At 29.9% G+C, this 17237-nt stretch overlaps 1 protein-coding gene across 1 annotated transcript in view; it reads left to right on the forward strand.

Annotated features, from left to right (window-relative positions):
• The window catches only part of LOC139484225 (uncharacterized), a 45837-nt gene that overhangs the window by 3267 nt on the left and 25333 nt on the right, over positions 1-17237 (forward strand). Inside the window, exon 2 of the mRNA XM_071267959.1 lies at positions 17042-17150. Coding sequence (XP_071124060.1) covers positions 17042-17150 — 109 coding nt within the window. The remainder of the gene's footprint in view (positions 1-17041; positions 17151-17237) is intronic.

Below are 17237 nucleotides of genomic sequence, written 5' to 3' on the forward strand. Positions count from 1 at the left end.
GAAAATGGGTTAGGGATACAAAAAAGGATTTTACAAGAATCATGTACATTCTATTTCATTTTGGTCTTTTCAAATTTCTTATGTATTTGTTCAATCATTTATAACAAAAAAAAGTTAAAATGATATGCATTTTGTTCTCAAAACTGAGAAAAATCACAAAAATACAAAATTGTCAGCATAGTACATTTTACACAAAAAAGCGTCAAAATATGATAAAACTTTCTTATATTTACACCTACCTATAGTTTTTTTAATTAAAATTTATTCAGATTGGTCCACTTCATCTTTATAGAAAGTATGAAAAATGTTTAATTGTGGAACTGTGATTTTTTTCACGATAACAGCCCAAAAATAGGTAAAAATCGATGAAAAATGGGAAAATCACCAAAACTGGGCATTTTCAAAGGGCCGTAGCAAAAAAAGAAGTGCATCACCATATGATTTTGTCTTCACCAAGTATTTTGTTACAGTCTTCTTAACCAAAAAATCAGGTTAAGAAAAAAAGTTTGATTTTAGAAATTGTTGGCTCCTCAGAGGTGTACATCCTTAACAGCTTACAGATGAAGAATGTTTTTTAAAGTATACTAATTCACTTTTCCTTTGTTACTTTGAAAATGCTCTAACACGTGGATATTAGTTTCGAGGTGTGAGCAATATGAAAATGTTCATGGGTTTTAAAACTCGTGGGTTTTAGTTTTCTAAAAAAAAAATTAAAAAAAATTGAAGCCATCAGAAATGAGGGTTACACATTTTCTGGAGTGAAGGAAATTGTGAGGTAAACATTGATACGTTTAAACCGTAGTGATCACACTAATTAGCCCGAGCTAGAGTGATCAACAGATTAAAAACATTCGAAGGTGTTAATTCGGCCATTAACATGTCACTTTAATAAAAAAGGTTACATAAAGAAATGCTATAGTTGTATCTTCAATTGTAAATAATTTTCTTATCAAAAGCAAGCCTATTACAATGTATTATGAAATCATATTTCCCTTACGTATGAGAAATATGAGTATATAAAAATGATCACTTAGTCATAGCATATCAATACCGGTATCTCACTTTCATCGATCACAAATATTTTTCATGAAAGTTAAATGATCAAAGGTTGTACATGTTAGACTTTTAAAATTTAAAACACAAGTATAATTCTGCCTATAATTGTAGTTCATAGTTCGTTTGCCCTGTGACTACTACTATAGTATTCTCAGATTTGGCGATATTCAATATATTCTTTATATCATATCAGTAGTCAAACCTACATTGTGATCTTTCCATGTCTTAGTTTGGTTGGACACTTAAATTTTGGAAAAAGTCATCCACGAAAACCACAAGAAATGATTCCCGACGAATAAAAGTACTTTCACAGTACAGTATGTTAAACATTCAACCATGGGATTGCAGTTCACGTTTAACACGCACAATAATTGCAATAAGTGTGCACATTATTGTTCTTCTAAACGATTCGACATCGTCATTTGACTTATTTTGCCTTTTTATGGTTTTGTCATCGTTATACATGTTATATTAATATATGTAAATACACTCAAACCACAAAAAAGTTGTATCTATATAATTAAAGGGGTACAGAACACCTAAAAAAAAGATAACTCTTACTCATAGTCTAATTCATTGCTACGTTATAAAATTGTGTGCAATATGCAAGCTTTTGAAAGATCATAATCAGAATGTTTATATTATTGCTGAGACCAGCTGTACACCCTTTGTTATTCATTTAATCTTTTAATTCATTTAAAGTAACTCATTTTCCATACATGAATCTTCAATGAGGCATAATAGGGAAATTTCAAAGTGAAATAAATTTACCAAAAGAAAACCAGGACGTTAGAAAAGGAGGGAAACAGAAAGAGAAAGGACCATAACTGTTTTTGTTTTTTACTTGGCAATGCCTAGGTCTTAAATAAAATGAAATAAAGTACAAAAAGTCATAAGTCTAAGGATGCTACCATTTGATTTTAAGGGGGGGGGGGAGGGCTAGGATTTAAAATGTTGTCCTGCATTTTTTTTATAGTTGTAATCATCATTATTGTCCTGTTTTTTTTTTTCATTCTTTACGGACCTACAATTTTCATTAGTTTACTGAAATTGTTTTCATAAATTGTCATCCTGCTTGTTATGCCAAATTACTGATCCTGCCTTTGTTTGTTCAAAAACCTGTCTTGCCTTTTTTCAAAATTCATCCAAGCCTCCTCCTGAAATGAGGGTGGACAGGACCTTTATCGGGACTCCGGGATCAAGTGTTTTTAAGGTCGGGATTTAAGGATTGACACTTTAGAGATCCGGAAATTCTTTTTTCAAATTTCAGGATGTCGGGATTTCAATTTATTTAAATTCGGGACCTCGGGATTTCGTGTTTTTAAGCCGGGAGTTCGGGATCAGGACCCCTCCTACCCCCACTCTCAAATGGAAGCTCCCTCCGATAATAATATTTTAATCAAATAAGTAAGAATCCCTGGACAATTACACAATGCTTATGTTCGTAGATCTTCTTATCATATTGATTAAATCAAAACAGAATTGACTCCACAATACTTTTTTTTTAAACGAAACATGTAGTTTAATTTTTAATGAAATACACTCACTACAAAAGTACAAAAGTCTGAAAAGACCAGTTTTTGTCTCGATTTGCATGAACTTTTACTCGACAATCTCAAAAAGAATGAATTATGTCTGATTTTTTCTTGACAAATTCTGACTTATATTAAATAAGTATGACATTTACTCGGCATTTTCTCGACATTCTGAATATTGTCTAAAAAATTCTCGACAAATTCTCGACATTTGAATACTGTCTTAAAATTTCTCGACATTCTTTTTTTTCCTCATTATGTCTCGACAGATTCTCGACATTCTTTTTTTTTCCTCATTATGTCTCGACACATTCTGAACATTTTGAATTGTGTCTTAATTTTTCTTGATATATTTTCCACATTCGAAAATCTGTTTTGAATGTACTAAACACTAGGTCAAACTAGTTTTCCCATTGTTTAGTTAGAGTTATTCCCCTTAATGAATTAAATGCAGATTATTTTCTTTGGAAGTGTAACTGTAGATAGTGATATGTTAATCTATATAAACAGTTTATTTCTGCATTTTTTAATCTTCCGTATAATAAATAAAAAAAAACTCTAGGTATAGGTTTAGTTGCTAGCAATAATATTTCTCCTTTCTAGCTAGCAATTTTAATCATGTTAATAACATTATAAATACACATATATATTATAACAACAATATTCAAACAAAACAAATTACAAAATGTCCAATACATTATTTAAATGGACTGAAGTCATAATTGATATTGTAATCATGCATTATTATGTGAACTGACTGCATCTCAATTACTCCGTGCACTTTCTTTGAAATGAACCCAACAATAATATAACATAACTGAATCCAACCTTTTGAACTGCCAAAGTATATCTTTGCATATATTACCTATATATATATATCTTTACCCAAAAATAAGAACCTTTTATACAACTACTCTCACTAACAATTTTTGAACTTATAAATACTATAACAATTAAAAACCAATTGTTCAGAGAACAATTGAAGGTCTTTCCATCAAAACAATGTATTTTGATATGAAAAGTTGTGAAACTAAGTTTAAAATGTCATTTCAATCGTCAAATGATAGCTCCTGGTAAGCTGATTCCAAAAATATATTGTTTCCATACATTTTGTTTTAAATAAGGGAGATAATTTGTTACTTCCGGTTTGAAAAATGTTACTTCCGATTATATTTGAATATTTACTTGACACTGATTCCAAAAATATCTGGTTCTATATACTTTTATATTAAAAAGGAAAAAAAATTAGCTATTTCCGGTTTACAAAAGGTCACTTCCGGTTGTTTTTTACAAGGTTAAATGGTTTGATACCTTTTTCTAAAAGTTGTATATCTTTATCATGTATACATATAGAATAAAAGCAAAGGTCAAAATCTAGAACGTCAAATTAAGCTATGACCTTGAGATCAATTTCAAGGTCATAAACCAAGGACCTCAAATCAAAAGACCATAGGTCTTTATTATATTTAGTTAATGAGTTATATCACCAAACGCGTATTTTTAAATACAAGAGGGGAGAAAACTCCCTTTTACATTCAACGTACGCTTGCAATCAAAATTTACATCTTACGACATGTCGCAACTAACAATTTAGTAAAAATAATTTGTTGATATCTTATACAGTCTTTGGATATAAGTGAAAATAAGCCAAATTCAAATATTAGAATATGACCTTGACCTTTGACCTTGACCTAATTTTCATTTTTTGGGACCAAGGACCTCAAATCAAAAAATCCTAGGTCTCTATCACTTATGATTTATAAGATAGAAATTCATATCACTTATATCAGATGCATAAGGGGAAATAACTCTCATATGGAGCGGTCATATCGCTTCGGTCAAAATAGGACAAATCATGCGAAGGATATAACGAGCAATTTTGTAAAATAAATTTGTCATAATCTTTTACGGTTGCGAAGGAGATGCGCTAACAAGGAAAACAGTGTTTGGGGAGATAACTCCTACAAAGAAAAGTATTCGTTTACGCAGGGTAAATTTCAAAAGCGCATAAACTGTTCGATATCATATACCAAATATCTAAGCGACATATTGCGAAACAAATGTTTATCGCAAGAACAAAATTAGGCGGAAGAAAAAAAAAAAAAAAAAAAAAATAATCAGAAGAAAAACAATAGGTCTTTCCACAGAAAAGTGGAAAGACCTAATAACACAGGGAAAACCCAAAGTCTCAACAAAAAGAAATTTGATTTTATCTTTCAAGATGACAAACAGTAAAGTGACAATTCAACATTCAAAACATTTATGCCTTTTAACAACAAAATACAAGACAATTAGGTTAAACAATAAACAAAGTATTTTTTGTGTTTCTTATCTCTATATAATTACTTTAAGGGTATTTGCTACTATGTGTAAAAATAACAAGCTTTTTACAATACTATTACACATTGGTTTAATATAAATAAAGGAACTGAAAAAGCAGAAAACAAATATGTGGTCTGTGTGCGTCTTTTCAAGATAAAGACATTGAAAATTTGGCAGAAAATAAATATTGTTCTCGACTTTTCCTACATTTAACATTGACACATTTTTTCTTTCAAAAACCATTAAAAAATAACAAAGATTTTCATAGATTTTAAAACATGACATTTTTAACTATATTTGATACAATTAAGGGAAAAAAGTCAGAGTTAGTGTGCAAAATTTTTAAATGATAGTTCATGGATAAACTTAAAACAAAGATATAGGATTTCCAATTACCAGTCAGGGGACTTATTGAAATAAGTGATTTTTAAATCACTTATTTGAGTAGCAGATTCTAAGTTTTGTCACAAATTGTGATTTTGAAGTTTTACCAAAATTTTGAACACATACATTGTAGGTTCAAATAATATCTTTTCATAAGTAAAATTGAAAAAAATGATTTTTTTGCTTCTTTGAAGTAAGCCTTTGATGCTATCATTTAGCTGCAAATTCTATTTTAGTTGAACAAATGCTATAAATACACATTCTACATATTCGTCAATAAAATGTTAGCACAATCCGACTGTTATTATCGTAACTTTTGAATGATACCCATTTTATCTACATACGCATTGAAATGACTGCCTTTTTTAAGAACTTAAAAGATGAACCAAATAATTGACGATCGGTATAACGTTAGAGTACACATTTATATAAATAAAACTTTTGATAAAATTTTGATTTTATTTTTTCATTAAAAACAAAATCGGAACTGTTTAAAAAGATTTGTAGTAAAAAGCTTGAAGCGGCGATCCAATTTACAATGAAATATAATATACATATGATTGTGTACACATGGTTGTGTATATTGAGTCAAAATTAAAGACGGAGTCAAAAACTACACATGTACTTACATTCATGAATATTTACGCTGAATTGTCTTACTGTGTATTATATTTAAATCAAATGAATTGGTTCTGTCGTTTGAAGAACGGTTGCATTCTAATTTTTTTTTTTAAAAGGGAAAAGACGTGTTGAAAATGTAACGATACAATTACATTATTTAATTTGTGGGATTTCATTGTTATTTTTTTTTTACAAATCAAAAGACGAATCTTAGCAAATTACAGACGCGGAACGTCGAAGAATTAAAAAAAAGACCAATCAACTTATTACAAAATTCCTTTCTTTTGCACTTGACTCATAACTTATATCGCACTTATATAAACCATGTTTACAGAATGACTTTCAAAATAATCCCCCCCTCCCCCCAAATAAAAGGGAACAAACCGAAAAATATTGTTTCAAGCTAAATGTTGTCGAAAACATGAGAAACATGCTAAGTTTGACTGTTAACAAGTACTTATAGGCATCATAATATTCAGGGTTAAACATGTAAGGTTACATTATTAATTTTGAATTGTATTTTTGAAAAGGTGTTTTAAAATTTGAAGAAAAAGATCAAGCATACACAACGATTATGGTGTGTCAATATACAAACGGTTGAAAAAAACTTAAGATACATCAGCATGATCAGATAGCCTTTTTATTGTGAAATGGCATGACTGCTCGCAACCAACACATTAAAAACCTGCCATATCGAAATATTAGTTAGTGTCAATTTTGTGGTTTAGGTATTGTACGTACAATGCACATACAAACGATGTTTTTAGTATGGGAAGCCACATATTTGTCGTTTAGTAGGGGAACGTGTCAATTAACATGTAAGTTTATAAAGATCGATTATTATTCCTTTATCTTTAACGTTTAGAGTTAAATCCTAAATCATATCAACACAACCTCTAACTAGTCAGAATGAGTATCCACATACTTTAATTGGTGCTGATCCCAATGCCTGACAATATTCTATCAATTAAGGTAGATTCATGGTATACCGCCATCTTGGATTGTACAATCACAGTACAAAATCGGTCTAGTTATTTGCCCAAATCAGCAAATTTGGAAACAGATTTGCAATTTAATGGTTAGACTGTTTATTAATATAAAGAAAACTTGTTAATTTATTGTATTATTCAAAATATTTACAAATAACAACCTTTTTTTTTTGTTCAAATATTTTTTTTTTCAAATAAGCCATTTAAGGGGAGATAACTCTTTTAGTACAAAATTTATACTGGGCTGATAGGAAATTTTTTTGTTTTTTACTTGTGGCAAGAAAATGAGTTCGGTGACACTATGTTTTCTTTTTATTTTCTTAAAACATATTATGAAACCTAATTTCTCACAATTTATTTTAAAAATCTGTCTCATAGAATTTTTTTTATGCACACTAATGTGTTTTTTCATGAACAAACTAACCAAATTTAGGCAATTTTCAACGACTCATAGCTTGAAAAATAGCACGGTGACCCATACTTTTTATTATATTTTTGAAGAAAGCATAGTAAAATCTTCATTTAGGTAAATTATAAGAAAATTCTGTCTCTAAAAACATTTACTTATGATCTACCTTAAGTGTTGATATTATAAACAATACGAAGGGTATCCAACATTTAGCAAAAATGGTTACCCTTCTGGAGCATTTAATAATTTCCGAAGTATAGTTTAATGCTATTTTCTTAATTTTTTTAGATATATTTGTAGCTTTTCCTATCGTGTTATCTATACAGACAAACCAGGAGATAAAGATAAAGGATGATTTAACCTCATAAATCGAAAACACATTGACTATGCTATGGCTAAAATAAAAAAAGGGGAAACAGACAAACAATAGTACACATAGCAAAACATCAAAAACAGAAGAATAAGAAATACGAACATCATTAGCAACTGTAGGTGATCTTAGGTGCTCAGGAAGGGAAGCATATCTTGGTTTGGTTATGGTGTTGTTCATTTTCGTACAAACACGGTATCGAGTATTTTTGGTAGGTCAAATGCGTTAAAAGGGTTGTCATAACGACATTAGGAACATATATGCTATAATGATAACATTCTTGTTCATTCTTATTCAAGAAAAACGTGTTCAGATTTGAAAATTCACATTTGGTCGAGTTTAACGGTTAGACAATTTAACATTTTGTTGAATGAATTTGGTGATATATAAAAGTTAAAAATAAGAGTAAAAGAAATCCTAAAGTCTATTGTATGATGCCTTGTCACGTTACTCAACGTTTTGTTACAGAGCAACACGACAGAGGTCACTGTCGGTTTTGATGAGGTTCGTTCTGCTTGTTTTGTGGTTAGATGTGTAGTATTTTGTAATGAGCTGACTATTTTCATGTGTTTTTGTCACGGCGTTCTCAGTCTGACTTTCAATGACTTAACTACTGAGTTTGAATATTTTATTGCCATCGTTCATCTTTAATTTATTAGAAGGAACGTGTCTAACGATCTAGAAAATGCTTGAAAATTTATCAAAGGTGTAATAGGACCTAAGAAAATAGACTGGATCGGTAGAATTGGAGATAGAAGCAAGGTTTGAAATTTTAACCAATCGGGTTGATAAAAACAAAATTGACATATGGACATAAACTTTCATTATGTTATGGTTGTGACATTTCTTGCATGAAAAGATATTTCTCTCATCAAACTTAACAAAGTGTAATACGAATAAGTGATAAGAAAATTTGCATTAATTTATTTTTTTTGCATTATCCAGCTTCACAAGACCATAGGACGGCATTTCCATTGGTTATTCGTGAGGTCAATGATGACCTTCAAGGGTTAAGATGATGTACATTTCGTCCATGACAACGGACAGTGTAGTTTCGTTAATAACACTCACACATTCCACCTGACAATCTTCTTTTGTAAATTTTATAAGATTCTGAAACGTACAAAAAGTCTGAAAATGTCTGACACCGGAAAAAGACATATTACTTCATACTGGAATGTGCTAAAGACTAGATGAACATTTTTAGGGAATTTTATGTTAAACAGGTACACAAATAAATTTCGTATCATTTTGTTCAGTATAAATCGGATATGGAAATATTCAAATTTAAAATGGTTTTTATAATTTCCGTTTTCTTTAAACATCATATTGATACAGTGTTAGATATTGACAATACCATCCTTGTAACTGGTCGCCTATGGGTTTGCCATATATTGTATGTATCTTTCTATGGTTGAACAATAAAAACGCATTTTCATCTTCTACTGGTACGTGTAATGCTGTACAAAGGTAAGCAGATGTTTTAACAATAAGGACAATACTGTGTTCATATAATGTGGAATGAACAATGTTTTGGAATGCTTTTTCATTAATACTAATTGTTTTACCGATTGTTTTAGGTTTTGTATGCTCTTTATTTTATTTTATCTTTTTGTTTTGTTATTTGCATATACATACCTGTTTTTGCTTTTATTTTAAAAAATCAATTAATATTCTACTTCTTAGTCTTTATATATCTTAGAAAAGAAAAGTGTGCATGTTCGGCATTTCAAATTTTACAAATTTTTGAACATGCATATCCCATTCGGAACTTTATAGATATAACAAGTCAAGTTGTTAGTTCGAACTAATAAAAAACAATTTTGTATACAGAAAAGGGTTTCAATTATCAAAAGGGATTTAAAAAATGATATGTTAAGATCAACTCTTGAACCAACCATAATTTTGTCTTAAAAATATTTTCTGCTAATTTTAACTTTTAGAGTGTGTTTTGCATTTTTCAACGCAAATAGGTTGAATTGTTATTTAAAGCATGTGACTATCATGTTAAATCCAATAGTATATCGTGTATACAGGGGGAAGTAATGCCCATCTTGACAAAAAACGTAATTTCCCAAATAGGACGAGCAATGACATTTTAAAAAATGCAATAGTTGATTTTATTTAAATGGCGAAATGCTCTAGAAAGCTTAAATTGCATGGCTATTAATATGCTTAGATCTTCACCTTTTGCAAAGGACACTTCTGAAGAATAGTGCATGAGTTAAAGCGGAGCTTTGTTAACATGTTACAAATGATAATTCGTTCCATAACACCATATATCGTTTCTTTTTTTTTCTTTTCTTTTTTCTGTAACAATAGTGGATTTATAAGATCAAAGGCGTTTTGAGAAATTGAACTAAAAGACAGATGATACATGTACAAAGAAAGAAAAATTGTCATTTAATTTGTTGATTATCAAAACATTAAAACTGTAATGATATCAATATTGATCATGAGACTGCGCATATTACAGTGATTTGTTCTACTTTGTACGATCTGTTCAAACGGATATCATAATATATTGTTTCAAATTAAACAATAACTGCACGTTGAATGACAATAATTTCCTGGTGGCTGTTTGATAACTGGGATTAGATACATAATTTATGTTTACATATTTATATTTATACAACATAACATACATGTATTATTTTTTTTGTTTGCTGAATTTAAATACTAAAACTCTATTGTTTCGAAATCCATCATTGTTTCTTATAACTTTCAAAAGAATTTCACGTTTTAAACAGCACACTCATTGACTATTTTTCTATATCCAATTATGTGGCATCCAATATCATGATTATGTGTTAATGCGAATCAATTTCATAACACCGTATGCTTTAAATAGCCATATCGTAGACTTAATACCCTTTTTAAACAGGATTTTATTAAGGATAAGAACTAATGTACAACCTATTATAATACGAATACATCAACATGCGACAAATTGAAGACATTGCCCTATTCATGCTTTCGATATGGATAAATAGTTTTCATTGTTGTTTTTTGAGAGGACCCATGGGCTAAAAAGGACGGTCACTTCTAGTTTCATTCTTGTTACGTCTTACTTATTTGCAATCATAACATTATGTATTCAATCGAGAAATCAAAAATTACATCTGACAGTGTTGACTGGAACGAATGGACGTGAATGCGAAAAGACAAGTTCAGATATGCATCTTCTCCTTGGTACGTTTCTGAGTTAATGTGTAGTTTATTCTAACTTAAAGAAACAAAATCAAATAATAAAAGTGTTATGAACCGTCTGTTTTATGACGCTATTATTTATTCGAGGTTAGCTATATTGGACCTGAAATTACCGACTGTTGCAGGCATGGGGTTATGCAAAATTGTAATTGTAATGCATGGTAATGCATTACATTTTCCCAAGTAATTGCATTTAATGTGTAATGCAACAATGTTTGCCCTACATTTAATTGTAATATAATGCATTACTTGAGAAAAAAGTTGTGTAATTTTATGTATTACATTACATAACATGGCATTACTTTTTTTCAGATATCATATCTTTCACAGATTGTGAGATTTAGCCAAAGCAGAACTTAAGATTTTTGGATTAATTAAGAATGTAATCTTTTGAATATTGATATTTTTTTTAAATTAGAAACACATTACTGTAAAATTGATTTATTATTGTCAAAACATCAATGAATACCTTGTCATTATTAGGTAACAAAAAATTGACCATTATCATAAACACATATTAGTTTGTTTAATATTCAATTCTTTCACCATTTCGACACTTGATCACAAGCTAATTAAGCTCTTTGTTTATTATTGAATTAGGATATAACTTATCAGTACATTTTTTTGATTGGAATAAATAAAATGAATGTATTCATTGTGTTTTATATTGGTATGTGACACTATAATAAATCATTCTAATTCTATTTCTGTTTATTTATAAAAGTGAAATTAACATAAGTCAAAATAAATGTCATGTCTGTGATTTCATAAAATAGAAAATCACAGAAATGTATACCTTTTGTATATAATATATGTTTTACTTGATACTTAATTCTAGTAGAACAGTTATTGCATATGCCAGAATCTTTTTTTTACCTCGTGTTTTTCAAAATGATTGAATTTTTTCTCTTAATGATAATATTTAGAAAAGTAATGTGTAATTCAATGCATTACTTTGAAAAAACAATTGTAATTTAATGCATTACTTTGGTTATGCATGTAACTGTAATTGTAATGAAATGTTTGGTTTTGTCAAAGTAATTGTAATATAATGTATGGTTTTGTCAAAGTAATTGTAATATAATGCATTGCATCGCTATATATTCGCCCAATGCCTGGTCTGTTGCAGATTCCCATATTTGCTACAGAATATTTCAAACGTATTTCAGAATGAAAAAATAAGGTTGATTTTGGATCTGAAAACACAAAGTTATATTGATTTGTTTAGTATAGACACCAACAAAATTTAGCGTATGTGTATTTTCAATTCTTGTTTAATCATTCCACAACTTCTTACATATGAAACGAACCATTTGATATGCACCTTAGATATATTATTGAGTAGTTTCGTATTTGAGCAGTCATTAAATATGCCTTGAACAACAAAGTTTTATTGACCATTTGACACTGGTATGATACTTTTCACGATATCGGTCGAATGCGTTAATTTGTCATCAGATTATTCTCTAGTTGTTTTGCTTTTGTGTTTTGATAATATAATTTATGAAATACCTTTCTTCATTATGTTGTTGCATTAAACAAGTCATGATTATCCATAATCATTTGTAAAGACTTCCATTTAATGTGTAAGGTTGATTCGGCAATTATGATATTTTTATATGAATTTGGACTAAATTTCAGTAGCTGGCGAGACCAAGAACACATATCCTATTGTTGAAACTTAACCTCCAATAATAAAATCCGGTACGTCTGTACTAATAATCTATAACAAGCCTGTTTTTTTTTAAATTGTTCTTTAATTGATTTATAATTCTAACGAAACTAAGAGAAAGAATTCAAAAAATCATTATGATATTATAACATAACACGTATGCTGAGTTTTTATAAGACGTATGCCTTCACACTGGCTAAAATCCAAAACATGATCATCATGATCATAATCTTGTGTTTTATTTTAAAATTATTCAGTAAAACGGTGTTAAAAATTATATCATTAACACCACTGTCATTTAAACTGTCATTTTTGTTTGAATTGCAGCGCTTTATCTGGTGGACAACTTATCTACTTCCATGCAACATTTTGCTGTGATAATTTTGAGAAGGTAGAAGAGGTTTGCAAAGGTAAAGATGTTTATTCTGTTACTCGTCTCATTTACAACTTACAGTTCCACATATTTATCACACTACAAGATGACGCAAAATAGCGGTACAGTTTGGCATGTGTTGAAACAAAAAGTTTGCACGGTTAGGATTTGGACAGTGGTAATGCAATTGATTCTATTTCTTTAAATCGATACAAATGATGAACAAAATACAACATATCCCCTTCGTACCGGTTGTAAAATACAAATATTAAATACCTTACGACAAATAATCTTTGTTTCCAGTCTCATTATTTTGAGAAAAATCTAGAAAATCATGTTTTTTTCCGAGTCTTAATTCGTAATTAGTTTCAAATACCGGAAATGCGACCATTTTCAACGATTTGAAAAAACAGAACTTTGCAAATGTCTGTGTTATTAAACATTCAGTAATGCCTTAGACATGTGTACAAATTCTAGATATGGCTCTCTGTGATATTAGAAGCAAGTTAACACATCATTTCGTCAATTAACCACAGACCCCCTACATTAAAAAGAAGGGCGAACATAACGTCGATTTAGCATGCGTGAAATTGCAAAAGACATGTACCGATAACGGTCTATAAATTCGAGAGTTTTCCTTAAAATTTGGGTTTTCTTCGAAACATTAATTTCTCAAAGACAAACTAAGGAAATGCACATAACTTCGTTTAAACGTCATACCGCACACTACTTCAGATTTTTTATGGATGAAATTGGTCTATTTTTTTATTAGATATAGGAAAATGTGGTATGAGTGCTAATGAGACAACTCTCCATGCAAATAACAATTCATACAAGTAAACCATTATAGGTCATGTAAGGTACGGCCTGCAACACGGAGTCTTGGCTCACACCGAACAACGACCTATAAAGGGCCCCAAAATTACTATTTTAAAACCATTTAAACCGGTAAACCAATGGTCTAATCGATATAACAACAGGTATAAATTAAATAAGGTAACACAGACAGCTACTGTACATCAGATTCCTGACTTAGGACAGGTGCATTTGCAGCGGGATTAAACGTTTTAATGGTACCAACCATTCTCCGTTTTTCTGAGACAATAGTATAACATCACAACCTAGAAAAATACACGATAAGATATCAATCGGAAGGATTAACTCAATCAAAAAACGTAAATTAACACACTATGAACGAATAAACTTGATCTGCGATACCTGCATGCAAATACATTGTTGATAAAGTTATAAGAAATAAATATTTCAGATCAAAAGTAAATAAACAAGTTTAAACAAAGCTATGATAAGATACATGTACCACTGTGAAATATTTCACAATTTATAGAAAATCGTCACTTTTGTTAAAAAAAAAACGGTTTCATATTCTACACAGGTAAATAAAAATAATTTTGTCGTTAAGTATACTAAATCTTCCTATTAGGAATACCAAGAAAGTTCTGTAATATAAATAAACATAATCTAATAGTTGGTACATATGGGATGGATATCTACAATAAAACCATATTTAGAGCTAGATAAAACTTCCTGACGTGTACAGGAGAAATGCAATAATTTTGATGTTCATAGTACGAAAAAGTGAAAGTTAGTAGATATTCCAAATAATCAAAGCTGTTATATAGACAAGATTTATTTAATAAAAACATAACAAAAAAGCATTCCAAATAGTATCAACATGTGCAATTAACAAGAAAGTACGAGTTGGGAGTACTCGCAGTTACTGACAACAAATTAAAAGCCAAAAGAATTAATCATAAAAATCGTGCATCAGAGACTAAAAAATCAACTATAATATTTCCACAAGCGTTAGTATTTTAGCGTCATGAACAGTCAGAGAAGACATGACTTGTGCAATGCCAAAGATAAATGTATATTTATTTTTATATAAATGTAAAAAGGTAGTAGGATAGTGAGGAGTGAATTCTTTAGAGATTACAATTAACGTGTGTGTGTGTGTCTATACATCCCGCTTGAAAAGAAAATACAATTTAGCTTTGTTTTAATTTGATAATGACAAATCGATATTAGTGCCAATTAATGTAAACTATATTCAGAGATCTAGTTACAATATTGTTACGATAACCCTTCCTTATAAGTTTGTTTAAAGGTTCGACCTCTTTTGCACGGATCACATAGTCATTTCCGCGCTTTAAGTACAATATAGTATCGTAAAATTTAGGATGTGAAATAACTTTTTAAATAAGTTTTCTACAGGTACAGCCACAGGAGTTGGTCCAGTAACACCCCTTTTTGGCCCCAAAATCTAGTCCTTTTACAAAATTGTTAAAATGTAATTTTTTATTTATTTATTGGAAAGTAGATTGTTTCTGCTACATAAATATGGGCTGTTTTTTACAATACAATGCACATATATCGAGTACTAGTATCATAAAGTCATGCTAAATTACTGAAATCTTCACAATTTTAGCACTTTAGTTTGATTTTATACAGTTTTCGTCTGCAATGAAAGTGACCGCATTTGTCATGTTTGTGTTCATCCCTAATATTGAAATGAAAGTTGTATTGGATGATAATACATGATATATATATATATATATATATATAGGTTTAGGTTTAGGATGAACACGGATGCGGCCAGTTTTATTTTTGACAAAAACAATCTAAAAAGTGACACTTTTTTTGCATATTTGATAGATTTTTTCATATCTAAGCTTGAATAAGAGCTATTTTAATGACTAAATCAGATACAATCTTTCACATTCACTAATTGATCAAACTAAAATAGACACTTCAGTGTTTAAAAAGTGTCCAAAATATTTCGTCAGATAAACTTGAAAGGGGTAGGTTCGATAAGGCCCTAAAATGGCTCTCTATTTTTTCTTGAATTTCAAATTACGATTTATTGACCAATATCACAATGAATCATAGCAAATACATTGACTAGATAGGAAATGAGCCTATTTGTTGAAAATTTACGTTATTGCGTTCTACAGATGACGTCACAAACGGTACTAGTTTTTATTTCCATGAAAAGTCAATGAAAATTGGTAAATTTTGCAATGATTATGGGACAGAAAACATAGAGCGCATACGTCGACAAAACAGATCTTTGAACACAATGTTTGTAATGACATGTTGCATGTTTAACTTGAATATTTTTTTTCGTCGACGCCTGCGCTCAATGTGTCCTGGTCCTTAATTTGGTTGAAATCTGGCCAATGTTGTCGAATTTCGTCAAAATCTCTTTTTTTGACCTACTTTGGACGTAGAAATCAACGCTACAGAATAAAACTTTGACACAAATAGTTCTATTTAACTTTCTCATATGTTTTAAGACAACTTAAAACATATTTTATCTTGTACAATTCAATTTTATAATCGGGGCCAAATATAGCCCTTACCGAACTTACTCATTTGAGGCCAAAATCGGCCCTTATTGGACCTACTCCTTTACTAATCAAATCGTTGTAGTATCTATGAAAGAATTAAGTAAAAGTTTTAAGTAGTTCATGGTTTCGAAATCCCTGACATACATGTAATGATTTACCAGTGATGCGGTAGGTATTGTTGATTGAACCAAATGTTACAATGATGGGTCTTTACTGAGTTAGGTCATACACTTAGATGCATAGCAATATAGGAATAAATCTGCTATTAAAGGGGCACAGTTAGTACCCATAGGAATACCTACTACCTGACGATACACTTTATCGCCGAAACGTACATAAATGTTATCTAGCAGAAAATTTAAAGCTTCAATCATATCCTCACAATTCCGGTAAGTGTATCTTGCATACTTTCATTTTTTTGTTACAGAAAAGTTACAGTAAATAAAATCACTATGAGATTTTTCCAAAGACCATTTTATCATATACGAAAACTTTTTCTTTATAAGATTTTTTGGAAGTGTAGTGCACATAGTATGTATTTCATTATATTTATCCAGTATGGTCAATGGTTGCAGTACTGTTAATGTGTACTTAATTTCTCTCTATGTTCGAATTTTCGTTCAATTAATACAGAGATATTAAAGCAATGTCTTCTTTAGCATATACTGTGCACTATAGAAAATGCTGCCATTTTTGTAAAAATGTATATACTATTTTTTTTTTCCATTGCAGCATGTAGTACCGGCTTTATTTCTCAGCAAAAAGGAAAATATTATCCTTGTCCAAGTCCGACATATGGATATCGATGTGCAAGTGTGTGTCGATGCAAAGGAAGTCAACGGTATTGAAAAAAAATATAATATGATATTCTATTGAAAGTATTTCACAAATACAGTGCATTTATATTTTCAAATAGTAGTATCTTCAA

Source organism: Mytilus edulis, chromosome 8 (genome assembly GCF_963676685.1).
Source record: "Mytilus edulis chromosome 8, xbMytEdul2.2, whole genome shotgun sequence".
NCBI classification, from domain to species: domain Eukaryota; kingdom Metazoa; phylum Mollusca; class Bivalvia; order Mytilida; family Mytilidae; genus Mytilus; species Mytilus edulis.